This window comes from Mastigoproctus giganteus, chromosome 1 (assembly GCF_048544385.1).
Source record: "Mastigoproctus giganteus isolate SK-2022 chromosome 1, ASM4854438v1, whole genome shotgun sequence".
Classification (NCBI taxonomy): domain Eukaryota; kingdom Metazoa; phylum Arthropoda; class Arachnida; order Uropygi; family Thelyphonidae; genus Mastigoproctus; species Mastigoproctus giganteus.
In genome coordinates this window covers 200494082-200506461 of record NC_143575.1, presented here as the reverse complement: position 1 = coordinate 200506461, position 12380 = coordinate 200494082, and the positions used below count along the sequence as shown (strand labels likewise).

Here is a 12380-nt window from a genome sequence, read left to right as displayed (position 1 = left end):
CTAAAGATATTTCGATGGGTACTGCTCTTCAGCAATTCCACCGCTCCCTTACAAACCTTCCAGAAACTTTTATTTCCTCTCTTCTTTAATTACCTTTTTTTTTTTTTTTTTACTTCCGTTCTTTGCAACAACCTTTCCTTCACAAGTATTTTTAAGTAGTCCAACTTACATCAATTCAAGTCTAATATCAACAATTACCTTCAACCTACACATAGTATTAAAGTACTATAGGTTCTTATTCGTTCTGTAACTGGAATTATAGCAATAATAATAGTAAAAAACCCTGTCAGCACAATGACGTATCAGCAGTGGCACCTGCACATACACACTACTTTGATTTCATTAACCTAACATAATAATTAGAAAAGTATTTAAAATGGAATAAAACTACAAGAACTCATAATGGATGAAATAATGGAATATTAAGAGAAAAAAATACACACAAAAAAGTGGAGTATAAGATATTGTATCCTTAAATGGCTATATTACAGAAATTCAGAGGCAGATGCTTTTAAAGTTAATTAATTAACCACAGGTATTAATTAAATTATAGGGATCAATTAATCCCAGTTCGTCCTTATTACAAGTATATAGGGCCCCAAATCAGGTCTTACAATAGCTCATGACAACTATTCATGACTCCTGTCCTTTTACTGCCATTACTGAAGTAGTAATTCAAAACTGACCTGTAAATTCTGTATCGGTGAAATTACTACAGACATATGTATGGAAGTCTCTGAGAGTAATGCAAATGTCCAGGAATGAAATCACCTTTCCTTTTCGAGAGAAAACCTGATATTATTGTCCTGACAAAATTTAAGAACAAAGACATTCTGCGAAGGAAGACTATAGCCAGAATGGCAAAAGCATAATAAGGGAATGATACTCTGTTTGCATTAGAATTGAGTTTATGTTAATGTCAGAATTCACTGAATAAAATTGGTTTTGTTACATGAAATCCTTGAGACATGCTCACGAGCTTTGAAATGAAAAAAAATTCCTTAGCCGTCCCCTTTCCAACTTGAAAGCTTACATGCTACCCCTAATTTACAGAACAGTAAGTTACATCTGTAAAATGAAAAAGACTATGACATTCCTGGATATCTCTATGACTATCAAGGATGGTACTATCCATACTTGTCTACAGAAAACCCACAAATGTCAGGTGGGATTGGAACCATCATTCTGCCTTTATGACTTCTAACTATGCAATCATATTAAAGGTACAAGCCATTAATATAGAGTAAAAATTTAAATAACTGATTAATTTGAAGAGCTAGAAGTCATTTTAGACGAATGTGGAGCTGGCTGGTCAAACAGAACAGAAAAAGATAGCACTGGATAGTTACAGATTGATAAAAATAACTGAAGCCTACAACAAGTACAAATTGATCTGAAATAATACCACAAATAAGGTTAGAAAGGCCAAGGCTACATATGAGAAAGTACTGGCTAAAAGAGCAAAGAATGGGGACAATAATTTTTTCATGTATGTGAAGCCTTAGACTACCCAGGTGATGTTGAGGAATTGAACAGGTACCTTGCATCCGATTTCACTGAAGAAAGAGCCTTCATGCTTAGAAGAGGCTGTGCGAGTGAGGCTGAGTCACAGGAAATTAGCAATTTCAAAATTACAGATAACTGTTTATTAGAAAAACTTATGGGCATAAATGCAAGTAAAGCTCCTAGAATTGATGGCATATACATAGTAATTTTGAGGAAGGCCATCAGGGAACGTATTCAACCATTGAAGTTAATTATGAGGGCATCTCTAGACTCGGGAGAGATTCCTTTGGATTGGAGAAGTGCCAATTTTTCACCAATACATAAAGGCAATTCTAAGAGTAACTACAGACCAATTAGTCTTAATTCAATGCCAGGAAAAATCTTAGAGGCAATGATTAAGAGTGCAATCCAGGGACATTTAGATTAGATATAGAATTCTGAATAACACACAGCATGGTTCTGTTAAGAGAAAACCATGTTTAACTAAGTTAGTAAGCTAATTTAACACAGTTACTCATGAGCTGGAGGTAGAGAACAATTTCAACATAATTTATTTGGATTTTGGCAAGGCATTTGACCCAGCCCCTCATAAGGGACTGCGTCAAATGCCTTGCCAAAAAAAGTTACCGTATAAGCAGGAACATGTTGAGATTACTGGAAATATTCTAAGATGGACTGCTGAGTGGCTGTAGGGCAGAAGGCAGAAGGTTAAGATTAATGGATATTATTCAGATCAATGTAAAGTCTGAAGTGCCCCCCCCACCCCCCAAGGTTTGGTTCTTGGACCACAGTTGTTTCTCATTTACATAAATGACATCGGCTAAGGGAGAGAAAGGATTGATGTCAAAATTTGCAGACAATGTAAAGACTGGTAGATTAGTTGATGTTGAGTACCAAGAAACACTCTTTCAGAATTACTTGAACAGACCTCAAAGATGGTCAGAAAAGTGGCAGCTTCGTTTCAATGCAGCAATATGCATGGTTTTGCATAGGGGAATAGAAACCCGAAAAAGGATTATACACTTGATGGAGTTGAATTAAAAAGAGTAAAGGAAGAAAGGGATCTGGGAGTTATAATACAGGCAAATATAAAGTTTTCTGAGCAGTATAAACAGGCAGCCAGGAAATCCCATGGTGTTCCATAGATGATTTATTGAACGTTATCCCGTAGAGATATGGAGGTCATAATCCCACTGTATAAGGCAATTGTAATACCATTTTTTGGAGTACTGTGTTCAAGTATGGAGACCTCATCTGAAAAAAGACATTGAGATTCTTGAAAGGGTCCAAAGATGGGCAACTCGAATGGTGAGATTGGCAACCTAGGCATCTTAGAAGTGACCTGATTGAGGTTTATAAAGCTCTGAGAGTGGTTAGTAAAATGAATGAAGAAAGAATTTTCACTATTAGGGAGAAATCCAGAAATCGGGGACATAAATTCTAATTACAAGGGAAGAGGTTTAGACTATATTGTAGGAAGTTTTCTTTTAGTCAGCAAGTCACTGATTGTGAGAACAGGTAATTGAGGCTGATAGTTTGAACTATAACTTCAATTTATCATAATATAAGGGAAAATGTATCAAAGCCAGTAACACATTACTGAAATTAATCCAAAGATTAATATGAACAGAAAAACAATCTCTCCCACCACCTGCTTTTTGTTTTCTTGTAGCGCTAACACTTCTCTTAAACTTTCTACTTCTCTGTCCCCACTCAGATTCTCAGGAAACCAAATACTGCTTTACTACAATTTACACTCTGTTATTGGTACTAGAGTATAAAAGTAGAAATGGGCACTGGCATAAAAACACTTTGTGACATCTTATTATATTCAGAATCACAAAATCACAATAAAATCCAGAACCAAAAAAAAAAAAAAAAAAAAAAAAAATTTTTTTTGTTATTTTTATTATTATTATTATTATTATTTTTTTTTTTCTGTGAGTGTATATGCACAGGGCAACACTGATGACGACTCCCAGGGAGAAGTCGTACCATATGGTATCAGTGCAATTTTTTAATTAACTAAGAAATTTACTTTCATGTAGAGTAGTCGCATATATCTAAAATTACGTACACTCACTGAGATATCAACAAGTCACAAAAGTGTATACCTTAGGAAAATTTAAATATAAATAGCTGATTACAGATTTATAACACTAAATTTCAACAGCTGGCAATGTAAAACACAATTTTATACATGCCTTACAAGGACAGAAAGTATGTGCTCACATCTTAACAAGTCCCAGAATTTTTTTATTATTACTGTTTTTTCTTTTTAATGAAATTAATTTAAAAATTGTGTGTGTGTGTGTGTGTGTGTGTGTGTGTGTGTGTGTGTGTGTGTGTGTGTGTGTGTGTGTGTGTGAGTGTGTGTGTGTGTGTGAGTGTGTGTGTGTGTGTGTGTGAGAGAGAGAGAGAGAAGGGAGTAAACATTATTTATTTGTGTTTACTCCCTCCACACAACGCACATTTCCCATTTAATATATATATATATATATATATATAAATATTAAATGGGAAAAATTTTAAAATCCATTTTTTTTAATGAAGAATATAAGATTAACTATTGATAGCATTATATCAATTATAATATTTTATGTAGACTCGTGGTCCCCACGTGGAAGAGTTTCATTTTTATTTTTGGCATGTGACTAATATTCTTTCACAGTCACAAAACATTAATATAACCACAAAATATACATAGTGTAAACAAGAGTTACACTGCGAAGCAGTAAATGAGTGGAGATAACATTTAACTTGTACAGCATGAACAATAAAATTGAACAACGGAGAACGATTTACAGCTTGAATACTAAGAAAATTTTTTTGTTTACAATTTTTCCACATTCACATTTAACAGACAGGGTAGGACATCTGAATAGAATTAAGTCTTGTATTTTGTTAAAACAGAAGCTGGTAAACACAGAGCTTCTTTCTTTACACTGGCGATGAATAAAAAAACACATTATACTCCAAGTAACAGGCTGTAATCCTCCTGTTACAGAGCAGTAACAGACCTATACATTTGATACAAAGTCACATTTCATCTCTGTATATCAGAGTAAATAAATTATCATATCCGAGCTTTCACTCTTAGAGTGATGGTACAGAAAATTTTTATCATCACTCTAAGTATGGGGGAAGGAGATGAGGAAGAAAATGAAGGAACAGAAGAAAAATGCATTTTTTCCCGGCGTTTTATTAGGTGTGTATTATGTGTGTGTGTGGAGCATGTGAATGAGAGCAAACGTGAAGCTCGGATATGATAACCTTGTAGTGAAAGGATGCCTTTCATTTCAGAAAAGGGAGAAGGAAAAAAAGTAAAGTACAGTACTTCTTTTAAAAGGCATCACAGTTCACCCCAAGTTAATTAATGCTTTCTTTTTATTAAGACTACCGACCAATTAAATAGGACAGAACATTCCAGTAATATAACCCACCCTCTCAGGTCCACCACGGGCTCGACCCACTGGTTCCCTGGGTCGTGGTGCAGTTCCATAGCCATAGTCATAATAGTCATCATAACAGCCATAATAATCGTCATAGTAGGGGTCCGCATAGCCTCCCTGATAGTCACCATACCCGTAGTAGTCGTAGTCATAATCTGACGAAAAGTAATAAGCACGTCTGTTCTAATAGCTCCAAACATTTGGGGCGAATTTAAAAGAAAAAAATCAAGTTGCATGAAAATAAAATGGAATGCTTGGAATGTGATTTGTTTTTACATGCCGGGAAAAACAAACACACAATAAATAAAAGAAATCATGTAAGATAGCTGTTGACAAGCAAGAGAGAGAGAGAGAGAGAGAGAGAGAGAGAGAGAGAGAGAGAGAGAGAGAGAGAGAGAGAGAGAGAGAGAGAGAGAGAGGGAGAGGGAGAGAGAGGGGGGGGTGAAAATAAAAGTTATAAAAAAGGAATAGTATCACAAACTTACCATAATTACGAACTGTTGAAGGTGCTACTCGGCCACCTCTTCCCCGGGGCGGCGGGGGTGGTATGCCCATCATCCTAAATTGAATTGTTGGTATCATTACACAGAACACAATTAGTTACAAATCCCTAAACTATATACATATATGAAATAGCCATATTATTTAAAAACTGCAACAAAACAAAATAATTTTTCTCAACTGCTCAGTGAGTATCAATCACTTAAGTTTCTCTCCTAAACAATAAGTGTAGGGTGTCCACAAACCTCCTTTACAAAACTAAAACCTTATTGTGTGAATAGGGTACATAATACAAACCTGAACCCATTCAGGAGACAGGGGATAACTTCATTCTGTTATTCCCCAACAGGAAAGTGTGCATGATGTAGAATATTATTACTATTATAAATAGTAGTAGTTGTTATATATGATGTAAGAAAGAAAGCTTAGACAGAATAGGCGGGGAGGACACACTTCCCATTTCAACTAGCAGTTTATCTAGTTCTTTCTTGAATTTATTCAAGAAACATCCACAATACTACAAGGCAGTTTACAAGGCAGTTTTGCTCTAGCAATTCACTACTGCCTGGCCAAAGGCAAATTTCCGCACATCCAATTGCAATTTGAAGTGTGTAGCCCGTATGTGTGTGTAGTTTGATTAAAAGGAAGGATTCCATCAGCATTGAGCTTCATCAATTCATTAAAGCCCTTAAGCACCTCAATCAGCTCTAGTCTCCAGATGATGCAATTTACAAACTTATGACATTCCTAAGAAGAGTAGCCTTCTCAAGAACATCATAAGTTAATCACCTCTGTTGTTTTGTATATTTATCAATGATATTGATGAAGGTATATCAGGCTTAGTGTCGAAGTTTGCAGATGATACAAAGGGTGACAGTGATGGCAGTGTGCTACTTCAACAGGATCTAGAAAATTTGGGCAGATGGGCTAAGAAGTGACAACTGAAGTTTAACCTTGACAAATGCAAAGTACTGCATATGCGTAGAAGTAACCCCAGAGAAACGTACCAACTGTGTGGTACTACACTTAAGGTGGTAGAAAATGAAAAAGACCTGGGAGTAATTGTGTAGTCAGATATGAAGTTTACTGAGCAATGCAGACAGGCTGCCAGGGCAGGTCATGGGGTTTTGACAATGATATATAGGAATTTTGCTAGCAAGGAAAAGGAGGTGATTGTCCCTCTGAATAAGGCAATGGTCAGGCCATGCCTTGAGTACTGTGTACAGGTCTGGAGGCCTCATTTTAGAAGGATGTAGATTTGCCTGAGTGTGTACAGAGAAAGGCAACAAGATTGGTGAGTAGAATGAACGGATCCTCATACCAAGAGAGGATTAAGTTCTGCAAATTGCAGTGGCTGGAGACTAGGCACCTGCGTGGTGATCTGATTGAGGTGTATAAGGCCTTGAATGGGTTGAGCACGCTGAATTCTGATGGATCCTTCCACTTGTTCAGATTACGTACCTAAGGGGACATAAATTCAAATTAAGAAAAGACAGATGTAGAATAGATGTGTGGAAATTTGCCTTTAGCAAGCAGGTGGTTAATTGCTGGAACAAACTTCCATCTGTCGTTGTGGAAGTTTACAGGTTAAATAAATTTAAGGAGGAACACTGGACAGGCATTTAGAGGGAACAGTTGTGTGATTTTTTTTTTTTTTTTTTTTTTTTGGCTGATGCTGCATAAGCTCATACACTTGCTTTCTTGCATTACATGCCACTACTACTACGACTTAAATGACAAAATCCCAGTAGAACGACAAAACGCCACGATCTCTTCTGGCAGTCTGCCTGCACTGCCCAGAGAATTTCATAAATGTCTGCACAATTACCCCCCCCCCCCCCCCCGGGTCTTTTCATTCTCCACTGCCCTGAGTGTGGTGCCACACAGCTGGTATACATCTGAGATTACTGCTCCCCATATGAAATACCTCGCATTTGCTCAGATTAAACTTTACTTGCTATTTCCCAGCCTATCTGCATAATTTGTCTAGATCTTAATGGAGTAGAATATCCTCATAAGTGTGGATAACTACCCAATCAACCTTTGTATCTGCCGAAAACTTAAGACATTAAGCCCAACATCCCTTCAATCAATATCATTAATAAATATAGAAAACAACAATGGGCACAGCATTGAAAAATGGAGGACTCAGCTAAAAACATTAGTCCAAGAAGTGCAGTGTTTTTTGATAACTACTCTCTGTCTTCTCCCACTCAACTAACCCTTTATCGATATAGCAGCAACTTTCTCTCAATTGCTCCAATTTTTATAGCAGTCTTTGTGTGCACTAGTATAAAATGATATTCTGAAATCTAAGTACATGATGTCAAAATTATTTCTTGCATGCATTAGCATTAGTAGAGGCATATGATGCAAGAAAGCAAGCTTATTCAGCATCAGCCAAAAAAAAAAAAAATAAAAAAAACACACCACTCCCATTTCACCCCTCCGTTCGCTCGAAATACCTGTCCAGTTGAGCCTTAAATTTGTTTAGGCTATCAACTTCAACAACAAGTGATGTAAGTCGGTTCCACCAACCAACGACCCGCTGGCCAAAGGCAAATTTCCATACATCTATCCGACATCCGTCCTTCCTCAATTTGAATTTATGCCCTCTGAGCTCATTATTCTGAGCAAGATGAAGAATCCCATTGGCACTGAGCATGCTGAAACCATTCAAAGCCTTATACACCTCTATCAGATCCTGTATACAGTACTCAAGATGTGGCCTAACCATTGCCTTATACAAGGGAATAATCACCTCCTTATCCCTGCTAGAAAAATTCCTGTATATCATTGACAAGACACCATGAGCTACTCTTGCAGCTCGTCTGCACTGCTCAGAGAACTTCATATCTGCCTGTACAATTACCCCCAGGTCCTTTTCATTCTCCACCACTGTCAGTGTAGTACCGCAGAGTTGATACGTTGCTCTGGGGTTACTGTTTCCCATATGTAGTACTTTACATTTGTCAATGTTAAACTTCATTTGCCAGCTCTCAGCCCATCTGTTCAACCTTTCCAGATCCTGTTGCAGCAGCATAGCATCAGTGGTGTCCTTAACAACCCTGCCAACCTTTGTATCATCTGCAAATTTGGACATTAAACTTGATATCCCATCATCAATATCATTCATAAACACCGAAAACAACAACGGACCCAACACTGAACCCTGAGGAACTCCACTAATAACATTAGTCCACTTTGAGCAGTGTCCATTGATTACCACTCTCTGTCTTCTGCCACTCAACCATCCCCTTATCCATAGCAGCAATTTGCCTCCAATGCCACACTGCTCCAATCTGTGCAGCATTCTTCCATGTGCAACAGTATCAAAAGCCTTTCTAAGATCCAAATATATAATATCAAAGTTATTCCCTGTATCCAGTTCTTTTGTGACTACATCATAGTATCCAATCAAATTGGTCAGGCAAGACCTGCCCTTAACAAAACCATGCTGCGTCTGAACAATGCCATTCCTTTGTTACTGTGCCACAGTATCCAATCAGGTAGTAGTAGTAGTGGCATGTGATGCAAGAAAGCAAATGTATGAGCTTATGCAGCATCAGCCAAAAAAAAAAAAATCACACCATTCCCTCCAAATGCCTGTCCAGTTCCTCCTTAAATTTATTCAACCTATCAACTTCCACAACGACAGATGGAAGTTTGTTCCAGCAATTAACCACCCGCTGGCTAAAGGCAAATTTCCGCACATCTATTCTACATCTGTCCTTTCTTAATTTGAATTTATGCCCCCTTAGGTACGTAATCTGAACAAGTGGAAGGATCCATCAGAATTCAGCGTGCTCAACCCATTCAAGGCCTTATACACCGCAATCAGATCACCGCGCAGGTGCCTAGTCTCCAGCCACTGCAATTTGCAGAACTTAATCCTCTTTTGGTAAGAGGATCCCTTCATTCCCCTCACCAATCTTGTTGCCCTTCTCTGTACACACTCAAGTAAATCTACATCCTTCCTAAAATGAGGCCTCCAGACCTGTACACAGTACTCAAGGCGTGGCCTGACCATTGCCTTATACAGAGGGATAATCACCTCCTTTTCCCTGCTAGCAAAATTCCTATATATCACTGACAAAACCCCCATGACCTGCCCTGGCAGCCTGTCTGCATTGCTCAGTAAACTGCATATCTGCCTGCACAATTACACCCAGGTCTTTTTCATTTTCTACCACCTTAAGTGTAGTACCACACAGTTGGTACGTTTCTCTGGGGTTACTTCTACCCATATGCAGTACTTTGCATTTGTCAAGGTTAAACTTCAGTTGCCACTTCTTAGCCCATCTGCCCAAATTATCTAGATCCTGTTGCAGTAGCACACTGCCATTACTGTCATTAACAACCCTGCCAACCTTTGTATCATATGCAAACTTCGACACTAAGCCTGACATACCTTCATCAATATCATTGATAAATATACAAAACAACAGTGGACCCAACACTGAACCCTGTGGGACTACACTAATAACATTAGTCCACGAAGAGCAGTGCCCACTGATTACTACCCTGTCTGGTCTGTCTTCTCCCACTCAACCACCCTTTTTATCCATTGTAGCAACTTACCCTTAATACCATTCTTCTCCAATTTGTACGGTAGTCTTCCATGTGCAACAGTGTCAAAAGCTTTCCTGAAATCCAAATATATGATATCAAAATTATTTTTTGCATCCAGTTCCTTTGTAACCACATCATATTATCCTATCAAATTTGTCAAACAAGACTTTCCCTTAACAAACCCATGCTGTGTCTGAATTATTGCTGCAGTCTTGTCTAGATGATCCTGCAATGCATCTTTAACCAGCGACTCCATTATTTTACACGGAACAGAAGTTAAACTAACTGGTCTGTAATTACTCGGTGTCACCTTTCGATCCCCCTTTGTGAATTGGGGATACATTTGCACATCTCCAGTCTGTGGGAACCTCCCCTGAGTCCAAGGATGCTCTCATAATTATGGCTAAGGGTTTGCTTAGTTGCTTTGCTGCCTCCTTTAATATAACTGGATAGATCCCATCCACCCCAGGTGCTTTTCTTACGTTTAACTTCAACAGTTTCTCTTCCACTTTGCTCTCAGTTATTACAAAATCATTAAATATCCTGCTACAATTTGATAACCTTCTGCCATTTTCAAACCTTAATAATTCCTCACGTGTGAATGTAGATGCAAAATACTCATTCAGTTTGTTTGCTATCTGAGCAGGATCATCAACAGTCGAACCATCAATGTCAAGTGGACCAATCAGATTCATCCCCAACTTTTAGAGTTTATATAAGTAAAGAAATCCTTGCTGCTTTTCTTAGCATCTTTTGCCAAGGATTTCTCGTAATCTGCCTTCGCCTGCCGAACCTCCTTTGTGACCTGATTACAGATTAACTTATATCTGCCATAGGCTTCTGAGTCGCTTGATAATTTATATGCATCCCATGCATTTTTCTTCTCTGTTACGAGTCTTATTAGTTCATTTGACAACCATTTAGGCCTAAACCTTGAACAATATTTCTTAATAGGTATGAAACTTTTACTAGCATCTACGATTAATTCCTTGAATGCTTCCCACTTAGAATTTACTGTTGGTAACATCGTCAGTTGATCCCACTGTACAGAATTTAAATACTGTCGGAGACCACTGTACTCGCCTTTACGGAAGCAAAAACCCTTTCCTTTACCCCTGATGGTAATTAAATCTTCAAGTAAATCCCACGTCAGTACACTGTGATCACTGCCACCTAGTGGTTCTTTTATCTGCAATTCCTAATACATGAATGATCACTGCTGATAACCAGATCAAGAGTATTACTTTCTCTGGTTGCCTCTCGAACATGCTGCTGCAGAAAACAATCATCCAATAAATCCACAAATGTCTGACTAGTGTGTGAGTGCCCAACCCACAAGTTCCAGTCAATATCTGGGAAGTTGAAATCACCCATTATAAGACATTCCGATTTCTAGCCCACTCTATTTCTCTGTACAATTGTTCATTGTACTCATTCGAGTCATTAGGCCTATAACACACTCCTACTCTTATCTTTTTGCTCTCTACTCTTTTTGCTTTTGCAGTGCTTATGTCACACCAAACTGACTCAACAGTGCACTGTTCATCTATATCAACTGGATGCACTTCTTTTAATTTTATGTTTTTCTTAATTAACAGCATAACACCTCCTCCCTTCCTATCCTGTCTATCCTTTAAAGATCACCCCCTTTAAAAAAATCCATGCTGTGACAGCAGTATAATTGTATTCCTATCTGGATGATCCTGCATTACTTCCTTAACCAATGACTACATTATTTTCCCTGAACCAGAATTCAAGCAAAACAGGTCTGTAATTACTCAAGTCTCCCTCTGATACCCCTTTGTGAATTGGGAACACATCTCTGATCTATAGGGACCTCTCCTGAATCCAGAATGTTCTCATAATCATGTGCAAAGGTGTGCTTATCTCTTTTGCTGGGTCTTTAATATAACTAGATAGATCCCATCCACCCAAGGTGCCTTTTTTTATGTTTAGCTTCAACAATTTCTTGTCCACTTTCCTCTCGGTTATCACAAAATTAATCAACTACCCACCACAATTCTACTCACTTTTTGGCATTGCCATCCCTAAAAAATTCATCATATATGAATGTAGATTCAAAATACCCATTCAGTTTGCATGAGCAGGATCATCAACAGTTAATCCAATCACATTGAGTGCATCAGCATGATACATCATCTTCCTTCTACTTTTAACATAAGTAAAAAGTAAAAAAGTCCTCGCTGTTTACCCTTCATTGTTTTATAGACTTTTCATAATTTGCTGTAGCTTGCCTAAGGACTTGATAATTCATAATTAATGGTTTATGGACCAAGGACATTGCCAAAATTAAGCAGAAGGAACCCAACGACCATAATGGATACACAT

The 12380-nt window shown here is 37.9% G+C and overlaps 1 protein-coding gene across 11 annotated transcripts in view; it reads right to left on the bottom strand.

The window, feature by feature from the left end:
• The window catches only part of Syp (synaptotagmin binding cytoplasmic RNA interacting protein), a 499733-nt gene that overhangs the window by 156874 nt on the left and 330479 nt on the right, over positions 1–12380 (bottom strand). For 10 of the 11 annotated variants that reach the window (XM_090375502.1, XM_090375528.1, XM_090375520.1 and 7 more), the window contains 2 exons: positions 5444–5517; positions 4950–5113 (listed from right to left, as the gene is read on the bottom strand). In XM_090375502.1, coding sequence (XP_090231628.1) covers positions 4950–5113; positions 5444–5517 — 238 coding nt within the window. The remainder of the gene's footprint in view (positions 1–4949; positions 5114–5443; positions 5518–12380) is intronic. The other variant, XM_090375582.1, reaches the window with a different exon arrangement.